General features: G+C 45.5%; 2 protein-coding genes and 1 long non-coding RNA gene across 7 annotated transcripts in view; 1 reads left to right on the forward strand and 2 right to left on the reverse strand.

Annotated features, from left to right (window-relative positions):
- Positions 1-1,007: 1,007 nt before the first annotated feature.
- Positions 1,008-5,756, reverse strand: CCDC51 (coiled-coil domain containing 51). Of its 4 annotated transcripts, none has more exons than XM_074550573.1 (5): positions 5,605-5,756; positions 3,567-3,808; positions 3,098-3,444; positions 2,618-2,782; positions 1,008-1,887 (listed from the first exon to the last, which is right to left on the reverse strand). In XM_074550573.1, the coding sequence occupies exons 3-5, from the start codon at positions 3,413-3,415 to the stop codon at positions 1,111-1,113; spliced, it is 1,260 nt and encodes a 419-aa protein (XP_074406674.1). In that variant the 5' UTR covers positions 3,416-3,444; positions 3,567-3,808; positions 5,605-5,756; the 3' UTR covers positions 1,008-1,110. The 4 variants fall into 4 exon arrangements, with proteins under 4 accessions (XP_074406674.1, XP_005488395.1, XP_074406672.1 ...); XM_005488338.3 differs by lacking the exon at positions 5,605-5,756 and adding an exon at positions 5,186-5,286; XM_074550571.1 differs by lacking the exon at positions 5,605-5,756 and adding an exon at positions 4,882-5,121.
- LOC102060987 (uncharacterized) lies at positions 5,203-7,912 on the forward strand. The gene is made up of 4 exons (XR_271184.4): positions 5,203-5,289; positions 5,366-5,421; positions 7,138-7,225; positions 7,738-7,912. It is a non-coding gene; the product is annotated as an uncharacterized LOC102060987 (long non-coding RNA).
- A 2,156-nt stretch (positions 7,913-10,068) lies between these two features.
- CCDC174 (coiled-coil domain containing 174) overlaps positions 10,069-15,430 on the reverse strand; it is a 336,009-nt gene continuing 330,647 nt past the window's right edge. For both annotated transcript variants that reach the window (XM_074550578.1, XM_005488336.4), the window contains 4 exons: positions 15,204-15,298; positions 14,814-14,961; positions 13,885-14,019; positions 10,069-12,852 (listed from right to left, as the gene is read on the reverse strand). In XM_074550578.1, the coding sequence (XP_074406679.1) occupies positions 11,855-12,852; positions 13,885-14,019; positions 14,814-14,961; positions 15,204-15,298 (1,376 nt within the window). In that variant the 3' untranslated portion in view covers positions 10,069-11,854. The remainder of the gene's footprint in view (positions 12,853-13,884; positions 14,020-14,813; positions 14,962-15,203; positions 15,299-15,430) is intronic.

Genomic DNA, 15,430 nt, shown 5'->3' on the forward strand with positions numbered 1-15,430 from the left:
CCTTGTGTAGCTTCAATGTATTTTAAATTCATCATCCAGCTGTTTGTTAAGATAACTCCTAATGATTTTGAATGAACAAATGGCAAAACTATGAAGAAATAAAGAGCAAAATACAGAGAATTATACATGAGGCATTTAAATCGACAGAGCAAAGGAGTAATTGGAACAGGAAATCACAAATGCAGCTCCAGAATGAAAATCACTGTATATTTAATCAGTTGTATCATGTCCATCTTGAGGTTCTGTCACTTGGTCCAGCAGTGGCCACAGTGTGGGGTGGTGAAGATGTAGTAGAGTTCATGGTGTCCTGGAGGGGAAGGAGGTGACAGGGGAACAGTGATGGCTCTGAGGGGATGCAGGACTTGGGGGGCTCACCTCAGCTCAGTTCTGGCACTGTGCAATGGAGGAAGACTCCTCCTTGTGCCCATACCTGGGGGAGAGGGGCACAGTGGGCATGGAGGGGCACCAGTTCATGGGCCAGGCCCCACACCCTGTCTGTCCCAGCAATAAATGTGTCTGAACCCCAGAACCTCAAGGGGTCTGGGAGGTGGCTGGGGGCTGCAGGGTGGCTTGGGGCTGGGCACAGGGATCTGTGGGTCAGGTACCCAGGGTTTGTACCTGATTACACTGCAGGGCTTGTCCTGGGCTACTGGGGCCACCGGGGATGCAAACTGCGGCCCATTGGGGTGAGTTAGAGCCTGATGGGAACAACTGGAACCACTGTGGGATGATGTGGGGCACTGGGAGCAAGCAGGGGTACAGCTCAGGGTCTGAAGGGGCCATTCTGGGCCTCACAGATGCAATTTGGGGCTGAAAGGGGCATTTTCGGTGCTGTTTTGACACACAAGACTAGACAGGAAGAGTGACACAGTGAATGAAATGAACAGATCAAGCTGTGGCATTTCCTTTGCTTGTTAAAAAGCACAGTGTGACAGAGACTTGACATGGAGGCTGCAGCAGTAATGGACTAAGGCTTTTCAAGTATTTCAAATATACAGGAGAAGGCATAATGAGAAACACTACAGCAGCTTTATTTGGACTTGTACTCCAGGTACTCAGAGTGCAAGTTTTCCTTTATTAATCTACTAAGCTGTGGCAATTAATTAGGGATCAGTTCCCTTTCAGGATGATATAGAGTACAGGCAGAGTAATGGCAAACATAGCACATGTCAGTGCAGTGCTGTAAATAGAACTTCTCTTGATTTGCGTTTCCAGTCTCCGCTCGGTATCACACAGCTCCAGAATCACATCTCTCACAGCAGCAGCCTGGCCCTTGCCCTCCCCTGCAGGCCTTGGCATCACTCTTTCTGTAGGTCGGGACTGGATGGCCACTCTGACACCCTGCAGCTCCGACAGCACCCGTGTGATGCTTTCCTGCAGACTGTTAAACTGCTGCTGTAAACTCCCCAGACATGAACTGACTTGTTTAATGTAGTTTAGCTGCTCATTTAAAGGCATTAAAAGAGAATCTATTTTTATGGAGTCATTCCTGGTTTCTCTAGTTAACAAAGCCCCTTCTTTCCCTCCCTTCGATGCTGTTGTTTGCAGCACCTTTTTTAGGTCTTCTATGACATCACTGAGATCTTTCTGCTGCAAGTAATGGTTGGAGGCCTGTTCTTTGATGGCTTCTTGTAAATTTACTGGGCCCTTCTGTGCTTCAAGCACCAAGACCTTCAATTCTTGCAGCCTTACACGATTGACATAGGTGGAACCAAGAACACCTATAACAGCTCCCAGCACAGAGCCAATAATAGACCAGTTCTTTGTTTTTTCAGCTCTTGTGCGTTCCTTCTCGTGGCTTTCCCTGACAGCTGCAGAGAAGAGAGAGAACTTTTCTCTCTCAGATTCTTCTGCATTTAAATATGCAGCTCGGTACCTCTTCTCTTCCTGCAAGAAACAGAGTGATGAAAAGAGAAGGTATAATATGAAGCTATGAAGTCTATACTAAAGGAAAGAAACCAAACCAATCCCCAAACTCCAGTGCAGCTGAAGGAATGGAAATTGGGAATATCTATTAGTAGTTTCAGAAATTTTCCCTTGCCTGTGGGATTTTCTTTATTAATCCTACTTAAGTCAATGAAGCATCATTCTAAGTCTGAGAAATGGAAAAGGTTATCAGGAATCACAGCTGAAGATCTTGTACATGAGAATCTGCCATGTGATGATAGCAAATGGGTATGAGTGAGCAAGGTCTTTCACTCCCCATAATGTTCACTGTTTCAGCCCTGCTAACTTCTCCAGACACCAGCAGAAAGCAGCTGAGAGAACTTCCATGGGTTAGCCAGAAAAGAGTTTCTCTCATTGCATGGAGAGTTAATTCATCGAACGGCAGCTTTTTCTTAACCACTCATGTACAGGTCACCACTACAACAATTAATTGTCTCATTATCTTCCATTTGATTCTCCAAATTTACTACTCTACTTTGGCATTAACATATAAAATTTGCACAGGGGATCAGACCATTGATAACAACTAAGTAAAACAACTACCCTAAGAAATTAACTGTGATCACTTCAGGACTGAACTGCATCTACAAAAACAATCAATCACTAGTGGAGGAAACAAAGCACACAAATTTTCAACACATTCACCAGTGTTTAAGTACCAACAAATTACCTGCAGCAACCTGTGTTCCAGAGTAGCCAGTTCTAAATACTGGGTGTCATCCCGAGAGACCCTGTCTAAGCGATCCCGAATTTCCTTCAGTTTAATCTGTTGGGCTTCTACATTTTCACGAGCCTCTCGAACTATCCCTCGTGCTATCATAAAGACATTTTCTGCCTGAGAAGAAAGAGCATTTATTTTAGAGACTTACTACCATACAGACCTAAATTGCTAATTATATATAATTTTTTTTGGGGGGGGGGGGGAGGAAAAAACCACCAACATAATAAAACACACTCCATTTCAATTCAGAGGATAAGCTCTATTTACTACATGCATAGCCTAGAACACATTCACAGTACCTGCACAGACACACAAAGCAAAAAAAAAGACAGAATTCTCCTTGGATAACCTTTTCTGCCTCAGACAGTGTTTATGCTTCATATAGCTCTATTCATAATTTAAAAAATTCCACATTATCTCCATCTTTACCTCTGTCACTTTTCCCTGAGCCTCTCGAACTTCATTGATTCCAACAAATTCTTCGTATCTGTCCCACCAATTCCTGCACGTTGCAGACACTTTTTGGAGGGAGTTTTTCCCCATAGCAGTCCCAGACTCTGTGATGCGATGAAGGAGACCCATGGCCATTTCCACTGCAGACTTGGCTTCCGGCCTCTTGGGCGCCGATGGGCAGTAAGTCCTCACCACGTGTAAATTCACTTTGGGATTCCACTTCATCAATGAATGGTGATACTGCAGACCACAGGACACTGAGGATACACTTGATTTGTATTTCATAGGCCCCATGTCTTCAATTTAATTACTAAATAAAAGTGCTATAAGGAGAAGAAGAGAAGTTATTGAAGCATGGCTGATTTGTAGCTCTTCAACTACACGTGTGCCAAAATAAATCAATTCAAGAATGACTAAACCATTGCTACTTTTACACACTGCTTACCTAGAGAACTTTCCAAAATTTTCAACAAAGTGCAATTGTGCCACAGATTCCTGATTTTCTGTTAGGAAGTACTCCCACCATGCTTCATGCTTCTTGACAACTAATTCACCCACGGCGTGAGCAGCGATCATGTGCAGATCCAGAAACAGCAGGAGTAACTTCAGAGAAATTCAGAAATTTAGTGCTTCAGCAGAGCAGTGACTGCACGACGTGGTTTGTGCTTCAGGTAGTTACTCACAATTCTGCAAAAGAACAGAAAAGGAAAAAAGGCAGAGAGGGGACAAAATCTTGATAAAAAAAGAAGTGTGGCTTGATCATTCTCTTTACCTTACACTGCACAGATATAGGAAGTGCTGAAGGATGCAAAGACAAAAACACAAAGGACAGAGGGAAAACGCAGAAGTGCTGAACCGAATACAAGCATTCCCATGAGACTGCCTACAAAATAATAAACCAGGACCAGCCACAAGGATAGAAAAATCTCAGGGAATGAATGCACAGCATTCTAACACACAGGACTGCATTTTAAAATGAGCTTAAAATTCTTGCTTACTCTGCAAAAGCAGGCTGCTAGTTATGGTTTATTGTATACTGATTTTAAATATGATCTTAGAATTCAACTGAGGCACGTTATTCTAAAAACTAGAAACTGGAGAACTTTTCAGTCGGGTTTTATATGAAATTTGAGTATGACTGTATTAGATTTTGACTAATATAATATGAAAACATAAATTACTGAGAACACTTGATAGCTGCTGCATAGTTTAAAAATTTATTTAAAACAGATTTCCTTGTTAATTTTAGGTGGTTAATACAGCCATCTCCACAAAAAAGTACTGAAACAGCTGGAAAAATTCTGACCACCACAGGTTCATTCCCTTGCTGACTAGTTCTAACAACTAATAATAACACCAAGTGGCATTATGAAAATCTTACCAGTTGTTTTACATACATAACATGTAAGATCAAACCCACAAGAACATGGAAATGAAAGAAATTCTCACTCCTGCCAGCATCACTCACACATCTCCTGTCAACAGCAGTGTTGAACACCTACTCTGCATTGCAGGCCACAACAAACATCAATTCAATTTTGTCTGTTCCAGAGTGCAAAATTCCCCTCTCTTAATTGCATTACTTCCTGAAGAGTTTAACCTAATATTCAGAGTACTGGAGAATAGAAAAAGAAGAGGGAAAAAGTTGAGATTTGAAGAAGAATTTCTATGCATGCAGTCACAGACTCCGATGAACGTGATCTCAGCCTGAGCTTAGAGGACACAAGAAAGTTGTGACAGCTTAACCTGACATTACGTGCCTGGTTCCTCTCTGGCCTCCCTCGCAAGAAGCATTTCCTCTGCCTGCGGCTCTGACAAACACACTCCCGAAAGCTGCGGCGCACAGAGCCGGTGGCCAGCGGGACTGCGCTCCCGCCTCCCGCAGCGCTCCCGCGCCGGGCCGAGCGCAGCCCGGCGCTGCCGAGGCGCCCCCGCATCCCGCCGCCGGCTTCCTCCGCACCACCGACCCCGTCCCTGCCCGGGGGCCCTTCCACCGACCCGGCCGAGCCGCCGCTCCCCTCCCGGCCGGCCCCGGCCCCGGCCCGGCCCCGCCGCGCCCCGTACCTGCCCCGGCCCGGCGGCGGAAGCGGCGGCGGCGGAAGCGGCGGCGGAAGCGGCAGGAGCGGCGGGAGCGGGCGGAGCGAGCGGAGCCATGTCGGGCCGGGAGGGTAAGGCCGGGCCCGAGGCCGCCGGTGCCGCCCGCCCGGCCCCGCCCGGCCCTCACTGTCCCCTCTGTCTTTGCAGGCGGCAAGAAGAAGCCGCTGAAGCAGCCGAAGAAGCAGACGAAGGACCTGGATGAGGTAGGGCGGCGGGAGAGCCCCGGCGGCGGCGGCGGGAGAGCCCGGCCGTGAGGGAGCCGGCGGGCCTGGCTGCCCGCGGGTTCCTGCTGACATTTACAGGAGCAGGCAGTGACAGGACGAGCGGGAACGGGCTCAAAGTGCAAGAGAAGCGGTTTGGATTAGATATTAGGAAGATATTCTTACCTGTGAGGGTGATGAGTCCCTGGCACAGCCCAGAGAAGCTGCGGCTGCTCCATCCCTGCAAGTGTTCGCTTGGACGAAACTTGAAGTGACTTGGGCTTGTGGAAGGTGTCTCTGCCCATGACGGGGCTTTGGAACGAGATGATCTTTAAGGTCCCTTCCAACGCAAGCCATTCTGTGTTTCTCTGATGCCATGATGACATCCTGCCCGTGTTCCACCATGCTGGTGGATGCAGCAGATGCCGAAGCGTGAGACTGAGAGCTGAGCTCGGTCAATCACTTCGGCCCCTGGGATTATTGTGTAGCTTGGATGAATTAAGTACTAGTGAATATATTAAATTATGTACTAGTGAATTGCGTGTTAGAGATACTCTGAACTCTTACATTTAAGGATGAATGTCAGCTTCTATTTCTGTGAATAGTGCATGATGGATGAGGTGCAACTGTTTGGAAAAAAGCAAATACAATACCTCTTTGAAAAAGAAAAAAAATCATAGCTTTCTAAATAAGCTTTATTGTTAAAGAAATGCTAGAACTAATAGAGTGTTTACAAGGATGCAAGTTAGAAACATTTGTGTGTCAAATGATGTAATATTTATTTTTGTCTCAGCTCTGCAATACTGTGAGCACTTGGGAACAACACATTGCAAGAAAAACCCCACAGAAGTGGATAAATGTGAGGGATTGATTTACTAGGAAAGACACATTAGCCAGCTGGAGACAGGAAAACCTGGAGAGAGAAACAGAATATTCTGTTCTGTGAGGGGTAGGTAGGGGAAGTAATACGGTTACATTGCAGCAAGGGAGGCTTTAATCAAAGAAGAGGAAAGCTTTGCAGTTGTAAAGATGAGCCACAGACTGGATTGGTGAAGAATCTGTGGAATCTCAGTTGTCAAGGTCCTCATTTCAGTTTCCCCAAAGTCCTGAGTGTCAAGTTAAAAATCTGGGTCCTTTCCAGCCTTGGTGTCTGTGAAGAATGTGTATCTAAGGGACAGAGTATGTCTGACTTCTCCTGGATTTGGAGGCCCATCCAGCAAGGAGGCTCAATTGCTGCCTTGCCTGCACAATTTGCCAGCAGTCTCATTAGATGGCTTGGAATTAATACAAATTTATTAAACCCAGCAAAAATGACATATATGTGGGAGGATTTAAAAAAAATTATGCTTTTACTTTAGCCTTGCTTTATTTACATTCTTTATAGCCCAAATGTTTTTGTTAGTACCTGTTTGCTGGGTGTCATGTGTCACTGAGGGTATGTTCATGAATGGTGTTAGTGCAAACATCTATCAGCCAGAGGAATCATAATCTCAGAATGAGAAATAATTCCAGAAAGACGAAACATACAGAGTTCAGTTTGTGGTCTTTGTGATAGTTTTGCAATATTCTGCATATTTAGCATTATTCTGCCATCCTGCCTGGGTTCAGTCAGGTGTTTGTTGCTGCTGGAATAGTACATTTGTTTTTCATTGCTTCTCAGTTGTTTTTGAATATTTCTGTGGAAGAGATGCTAAAAAATGCTGCTGTTCTTTCCTTCAGACGGATCTGGCATTCAAACAAAAACAGAAGGAGGAGCAGAAGAAACTTGAGGAGATGAAAGCAAAAGCTGCTGGAAAAGGGCCCCTGGGTAAGCGAGGTGCCATCCTGGCAGGAGAGATGGGGGCCTTGCTGGCTTCAAAAATTTAATGTTTTTGCTTGACAGACATAAAAAGGCAGGTGCCTCTGGGGTATTTGACATAGATAAATAAGTTGATGGCAGGTACAGATGATATGAAACAAACAGAGGCTATTTTTTTTCTATGCATTTTCATCCCCAGATGATGCAGGTTCTGGTTCAGCAGGCAGATCACTGTGTCTGGCACCCTGGTATGTGCAGGGACATTGCTCCTTTTTTTTAGCACGCCAGTCTTTTCTTTTCAGATGTGTTACATGTAGGCTTTTTCCACAGTCCTCCAAGTTTAAAAAGATCCAGTGCTTGTCTTCTGAGAGGATGAATTTCTTCATTATAAAAAACAATTCACCAGTGGGAACCAGGGCTGTGCAGGCTGTCTGATGGGGGGATTCATCTTCATGAGGAACTGCATTTGGAGCTAAGCTCTGTCACAGTCACCTAACCAGCTGTGTTGTTTCTTTTGGCAGCCAGTGGTGGAATAAAGAAGTCTGGCAAAAAGTAGCTTGATCAAACTGCAGGCTATGAAGTGATCAAGTTACCCAATGGACCTGCAGACTTCAGAGAGTCTTGAAAACACTCTGTCATTTGGGAAACATTGTACATTTTGTTTAGTCACAATAAATCCTTTTTGTTAAGATGTGATACTTTCTCTTTACCTGTAGGTTTTGTTTAAAAATGGCGTTACTGTTTTATACCAGAAATGAAACTTTTACTGAAGACCATGTGTGTCCTTGTGCAGCCTGAGTGCCTCTGGTCATTTGTTAGTCATTTGTGAGAATAAATTTCAACTTCTCCTCTCTTTTGACTGTGGAGTCAGAGCCTGAGTGTTAAAATCTGCAGAGTTTTATTCTGCAGGTTTATGTTTAGCTGCAGTTGTCTGAGATGTGGCTATAGCAGGGTGTGCTCTCCCATAAACAAAAGTTGGGTTGTACTTCCATCACCAGCACCTTGGGGCAGCCACTCCAAAACAACTCCTTCCTGTGTTCCTCCTTGGGAGCACTGCTGTGCCCTGTAGTCCCACTGCCTGCTGAACATACACTTGCCTTTGTCCTACAAATTGTCACGGCACCATTTTCCTGAGCTACATCTTGACATCACAGCTCTGTCACACTCGTGGGATGCCTTTGGGGTGGAGAGGGGAGGGGAGCAGGAACTGAATTCTCGAAATGAATGGTACTGACTGAACATTGGTTATGGAGACTTGAAGGAAGGAATGTGCTGTTCCCAAGGTGGGAGTTACAGGGGAAAGAATAATTCAAAGGCCTTATTATTGAAGAGAAATGGTGTTACAGAGACGGTTCCTGCTGTCAGGCAAGGCAGCTGATGGCTGCAGAGGGGGAATGGCTTCTGAGAACAGCGAGACTCTTGGGCTGCAGTGCCATGGGGGAGTTCATGGGAAATCTGGGCCTGCACAGTCTGGGCTCCTAAGGAAGAGACCGCAGGTGTTGGGTGTTCACTGCAAGCGTGCAACTAAGAGGGTTTCTTTGTTAAAAAGACATTTTTAAAGGGCCAGAGGCGTTTCCTCCTTCCCTCTGAAACGCGAGGCTCCGTTTCAGCAGGGTGGGAAGGGGGGGTGCCCTGGACACCTGGGAGCGGGAGGCGCAGCCCTTACCGTGCCATCAGCCGTGCCGAGGGCGGCCGGCAGCGCTGCTACCACGGGCCGGGACCGGCACCGGGATCGGGACCAGGCTCGGGGTCGGGACCGGGCGGGGCCGCGCGCGAGGATCCCGCCCTTCCTTGGGCTCTGCCGCCCTCGCGCGGCGGCCGCGGGAATGGCGGGGCACGGGCCGTGCCCGCCGCTCTGCGCATGCGCAGCGCCTCCCGCAGCGGGCGCTCCCTCAGCGCGGCCCCGGGGCGCTCCCGCCCGGCACGGGAGGCTCCGGCCGTGAGGCCTCGCCTTGTGCTCCCCCGCTGCCCGAGCCCCCAGCAGCCGGCGAGCCCCGCGGCATCGGCCCTGAGCTCACACAGCTGCAGGCACGCAGTTTGTACCCCGGGTATGAGCCTCATCTCACGTGCCGGTGGGTTCATAGGAACATCAGAGCCCTGCTGTCCTCCAAAAGGGGATAAATCAGCCCTTGGTGATAATGAGGAAACTGTCTTTTCTGAAAGTACTTTTCTGGACATTAGATTGAGTCCTGCCAGCCAGATAGAGCGTGTGAAGGCTGAAATTCAAGATTGCATCATTCTTGCATTTTGGGTAAGAGTACCTTTGGTAACAGAAAGCTATTCACACAAAAACGGACAAAGCTGCCTTAGACATAGAGCAGGGACTGCTCCTGGCTCTGTGCAGAACACTGACGGCAACACAAGGCACCACTGGTACCCCTTGGGGCAGAGCCCCAACCCCTGAAACACAACCAGAGGCAGAGTGTGCTCACAGTGGTGCACACTCAGTGAGAGCACAAGCTGGCTTTGCTTCACTTTCATCAGTCACACACTGGTGCTGGCAGATCCCTGCCCACACTGCCCCCCTCACCCCCATTCCCCCTGGTGTGCAACCTGGGGGGTGGTTTAAACGAGGAGGAAGAGGGACAGGGAGACAACACGCTCCAAAACATGGGGGAAATAAAACTTTGGCAGTGAATCAATAAGGAATTGTTTGCCCCAGGAATTACTGAATGAAATGAATGAGGTTGCTGATCCCAGCCAAGCTAACTTGAGGTGGTCTGAGGGGAGGACAGTGAACAGAAATGTGTGCTCCACAGCATGAGACAATATGCAAAAAGCATTTCAGCAAAAAAGCAAGAGAAGAGGGAAGGAGACCAAATGGCAAAGTGACAGATCACTGCAGTGAGAGCTGTTCTCAACAGGCTTAACTTTAATGTAGGCTCTGAACCGCCCTCCTGGCCAAGAGCCCTCCTGCTTAATATTAGGCTGTGGAAATGAAGCTAAACAAAGGAACACTTTGATTGTATCTTTTTACATAACACTATGTAATAAATGGCATTTCATTCCTTACTGCAGCTCCAGCTCAATGTTAAACTAATGCAAAGACAACATAACTGCTAAACCATAGATACACATAAAATTATCACAGTCTGAAGGGCACAGAAAAAACAAAGTCCAAAAGGCAGCTGGAAATGGATTAAAATTAAAATAGCAGCAAATAAACACAAATATTCTTTGTAGGAAAATCTATTGAGGGATACAATTGCCATAATCAATTCAAGTCAAGCTCTAGTGTTTGAAAAGACTTTGCCCACTCTTTAGAGTTAGTGGAGCTCCAAGGAAATTATACCCTGCTCTGAATGGCTTCCAGACACTGATTCTGTGAGGTCTTAGAAGAGGAAACTTCCTTAGTGTAAATCAGCCAGCCTGGAAAACTGGGTGTGACCTTCTCTAAGACATTTTCCATCCTCATTTTCTTCAAAATTGGGATAGTGGTATTGTATTACTTCAGAAAAGTATTCTGAGGTTAAATTAACATGTAATTGTAATGTACTGTTCGTGCTCTGCAAATTCCAGTGCAAAAGGCAGTGATGTAGGAGCTGAGGCTAAAGCAGAATTTGAGGACAGAATATGTTCTGCATATTCTTCAGTCACACTGAACATCTTGCTGTTCACCAGGCTTGCAGAGCAGCCTGAGATCTGACTGAAGCACACAAGAGGAGCAAATCAGTTTTGTCTCTTTGGCCAGTTCACTGTTGCATTTAAATGTTCATTATTTTATCTCTGCCATTTAACAATCTATGCAATTGCCCATTCTAACCTATTTTGCTAGGTCTTATCCTTGTGTCAGGGTTTTAAAATACAAGTGGAGTTATCTAAATTACCTTCAGAAATAGAAATCATCTACATGGCAAGTAAGTATTCTCATTTACTAAGATTCTGAAATAAAAGTTAGTTTGGTAGAGATTGGTCTGCTTTTATGACTCCAGTATCACAGTTTTTGGAAAAAAAGTATTAAATAAAGCCATATATGTAACTCCTTATGCAAGAAAAACACACTTGGAGAATTATGAGAGGATCTTCTAAACCAGTAAGAATTTCAGGTGTCAAAGGTTCTGCTTCAGTGTTTTGTTTATTTTCAGCCTACCCATCATTACTTACTGGTTTCTGCAATGTCTTCACTCTAAATGCTGCATAGAATTATGAGCTACATATGGACCTCAGGAATGCAGAGGCCATGTGAACCACCATTGTTCTAGATAATATGCACTTCCTAAAAGGGAGGAGATTAAGTGAGGAACAAAATCATTCTGTGTTTGACAGCAGAGGACCTACCATTTCCATGCTTCCATCCATTTCTATGGATGTCACTGAACTTGTAGTACCTCCAAACCAGAAGCCAGCTGGGAGCAACCAACTAAATGAGTTTATCTCTTGCTAACAAGTAATTAATATACCCTTAAGTTCAGGTCCAAGTGTCAAAGAGTTGAATTTTAGTAAAGAGGGGAGAATAAAAAAAAACAACAGGGCAAAATACAGCTGTGATGTGAAACAGCTTAGGTGTCCAGGAAATTTATTCTGATGTACTTACAGAAACTTATTTTTCCCATATGTGGGAAAATAATATGCTGCTGAGCAGAATTAATTATATTCCAGTTCTTTAGATCATGGTTCTTGCTTATCTTTTTGCTCAGCTCAAGTCACTTGTCTGTAATAAGAGAGCATATCATCTAAACTTTGGTAAAGTGGTTCCTGATTTGGAGTGTCACTGCTGTCAGTCTGAGCTGGAGGTGCCATATCCTGAGTGCTGCAGCCACTGTCCTCCGTTCCTGGTGGCACATCCTGCGTGCTGCTGTCACAGGTGTCTGCTCCTGGTGGCATCTCTTGGCTGCTGCAGTCACAGGTGTGTGTTCCTGGTGGCACATCCTGGCTGCTACATCCACAAGTGTGTATTCCTGGTGGCACATCCTGGCTGCTGAGGTCACAGACCTGTGTTCCTGGTGGCACATCCTGAGAGCTGCAGCCGCAGGTGGGCATTCCTGGGGGCACATCCTGGGCGCTGCAGCCGCAGGTGGGCATTCCTGGGGGCACATCCTGGGTGCCGTAGCCATAGGCCTGCATTGCAAAGGGCACCTCAGGAGTGCCATAGCCGTACCCATGCATCGGTGGCACCACTGCTGGTGCCCCATAGCCGTAGGCCTGCACTGGGAAGGGCACCTGGGCAGTGCCATAGCCGTAGGCTGGCATGGGCGGGGGCACAGCCCGGGCGCTGTAGCCATAACCCCGCAGTGGGGGGGGCACACCTCGGGCACCGAAGCCGTAAGCCTGTGCTGGTGGTGGCACGTCCTCGTCATCGCTGCTGTCATCCTCTGCTGATGACACGCCCTGAGTGTCACGGCCACTGGGCTCTGCTGAGCCTGGCTGAACTGGAACGCTGCTGTTGGAAGGCTGTGGTGACAGTGGCACATCTCCAGTGCTGCTGCCACTGCCCCCTGGCACCGATGGCCTCTGTGGGTTTTGTGCTCTCTCTGTTTCCAGTTTTTCAGAGGAGGTTTCAGAACTGTTCAGATTCCGACCTCGGAGATAATCATCTTTCTTTTGTCCCAAAAAGTAATCAGAAGGTGGTGCAAATTCTGGGTCTCGCTCATCTCTAAGCTCTTCCTGTTTCTTTTCCCATTGTCCAAACATTAGTTCTGTTAGAAACAGGAAAATGGCAGATTTAGCAAGGTCTGAAGGTCAGAGAGGAGGGAAAACAAATTGGCAAAGAAAGAAGATGCAACTGTGTAAAGCCACGTGAAGTTCCTTTCCCACTTCATACTGTATGGAAATACAAGAATCTAGTGGAGATTCCTTCAGTGAACCAGTTAGTTCAATTTGCATTTTAAAGTAAGCTGTCCTTTGCTTTCTGAGTGCAGTATTTGCTGCAGTGCTGCCTGGGTGTTGGTGAGACACCAGGCATCACCAGAAGAAGGAAAAAATAATGTCAGAGAGGATAAAAATTTATGAGATAGGATCTGAAAGTTTGAGGGTTTAATGGAATCATGAAGTTTCCCCTCACAGTGATGTTCATTAATGGAACGTAAAGATTGAAAAGTAAGAAGAATCTGGAAAATACCAGTATTGCATAGAAGAGCAATAGTGCTGTTATAAGTACTAAAGAAGGTGGGCATTTATGTGCTTTGTCTATTCCTTGTTTGCTTTTACTTAGAAGTCATGCATCAGATTAGAAAAATGTGCATGAGCTTAGATTAATAGTGCAAAATGAGTTAATAGGTTTGGGAAGGACCTACAAGACAGCCATCATTTGTGGCAAGGAAGATGCTTCAAAATGGGACACAGGCACTGAAGTGGTCTCTGCTTGAATCATGTTTTAGTATTGTGTTGTGTGATATTGTGTGATACATCCTATCAGGCAGCAGAAACCACAGGAATATATCAAGAAAAGATCACACGGTACACCTTCTGAACTATAGAATTTGTCATTCTGTCAACCTGTCAAGATCATTCAGAAATGCAGTAACTCATATAGAAGAAAGCTTTTGGGGACATTACAGCAGCTGCTGGCACTAAGGCATCCTTGTCAGTGCCCTGGACACTGGAGAGTCATCAGTACAAGGCAGAAAGGGTTTCATTGCTTCTCAGTCTCACCATACTTTGGTCACAAAACAGAAATGGAAGTGGCAGTGCTCCTTCCCAACGATGCTCCTGAATCCACATTCCCTTACCTTTGCCTTTATCCCACTCTCGGACATAAGGCACTCCAGGCTTTGTGTCTCTCCTCTCCTGGATGATGACCTCCACCTTCCTACTTGCTGCAGTAGCTCTTGGAGGTTCTGGTTCCTCAGCAGCACCTTTCACCTCTGTGTCACAGGAAGAGGCAGCAGAGATTGTCAGTTACAGAATAAAATCTGTATGACTCTCACAGGTAAAAATAAGAACATTTATTTCCACATATTTCCAATAAGAACAGTATCTCTATTTCATTTACTGGAGAAAACAATTTGCATTCTTATTCTTCTTAACAACCATAACAGTAAGCAGTGGCATGATGCTGTTCTTCATTTCCAGAACACCTCACAGTTAATCACTTGCAAGGAATTCTGAGACAGTAAAATATCAGCTACATTTTCCAGTGGGAGACAGACAGTACAAGTTGACTATCAGTGTTGTAAGAGAGACAGCACAGACACAGGATTAGAATTCAAATTCATTATCCTAAATCCTAGAGTCAGCTGTATCTCCAACTCACACACTGCACTGAAACTGTCACAGTGTATTATTGAATGGTATCAAAATGCCTTGTTACTACTTATTCTACCTCATCTTCATAGAAGAGAAAGGCAGTACAATGTCAGCAGCTCTAGCCTCAACCTGCATAATTAACCCATGTAATTCCAGCTGTCAGGTGTGAATCAGAAAAAGGCTACAATCTACATACTGTATTTCTACCTGCATTGTTAAGCTATTTCTGGCATTTTATATCTACACACAATTACATCAGCTCTCATCATCCTAACAGTTATGTTAATTGTATATATAGAATACACAATACCAATACACTGACTGTCTAAATGAATATAAATTAGAATCTGTCCACAGATCAATAACAAGGTGAAACAGCAAGTATTTAAGCTAAAAAGGCAACAGATCATACCTCCATTCTCCAGTTTTTCTGCCTCTTCCTCTAATCCAGCTTCCCTTAACTTTTTAATCTTCCGTGCTCGAAGTTTGGACAGCCTTGCATCTAGAGCTGCTTTCCTCTTCTCCTTCAGCTGCTCACGTTTATTTCTCTGATCAAGTGTCTTAACAGCAAAAAAAACCCATGAATTAATCTTCCTTCATTATTATAAACAAGTACATATCTTCCTTCACAAAACAACTAAAAGCAATCCTAAGCAAGCATCAGGTTTCAACAGGAAAAAAGAAGCCAAATTTCTCTGGAGTCAGTTGCAGGCATCACCTAATCACTTACACAACAAATCAAAGACAGTAACCACTGAAACCACCCTGCCCTGGCAGCCCAGGCTGCTCTTCACTTTCATACCTGCTCCCTCAGCATATCCAGGGTTGCCCGTTGTTTATGCCTGAGCTCTTGGTCCCGAGAAAAGGCAAAGTAACCAACACCGAGCTGCCTGGCCTCTGAGAAGGAGAAAAACAACAGATTTCAGTTAAATTCAGTTTATAGTTGGCAGTAATTACAGCCTCCAGGCACCCTGCTTTCAGGTGTGGAATTATTACCAACACTGGATTGGTTTTAGATTGCTTTAGATA

Source organism: Zonotrichia albicollis, chromosome 12 (assembly GCF_047830755.1).
Source record: "Zonotrichia albicollis isolate bZonAlb1 chromosome 12, bZonAlb1.hap1, whole genome shotgun sequence".
In the NCBI taxonomy this organism is placed as follows: Eukaryota; Metazoa; Chordata; class Aves; order Passeriformes; family Passerellidae; genus Zonotrichia; species Zonotrichia albicollis.

What these genes read in the sequence shown, in the direction of transcription:
- CCDC51 (XM_074550573.1), bottom strand. Translation starts at nt 3,415, where the DNA reads ATGGGGCCTATGAAATACAAATCAAGTGTATCCTCAGTGTCCTGTGGT. An exon ending in CTCAGGGAAAAGTGACAGAG is followed by an intron (nt 2,783 to 3,097) that starts GTAAAGATGGAG and finishes CTTTCTTCTCAG; the next exon opens with GCAGAAAATGTCTTTATGAT. An exon ending in TGGAACACAGGTTGCTGCAG is followed by an intron (nt 1,888 to 2,617) that starts GTAATTTGTTGG and finishes TGTTTCTTGCAG; the next exon opens with GAAGAGAAGAGGTACCGAGC.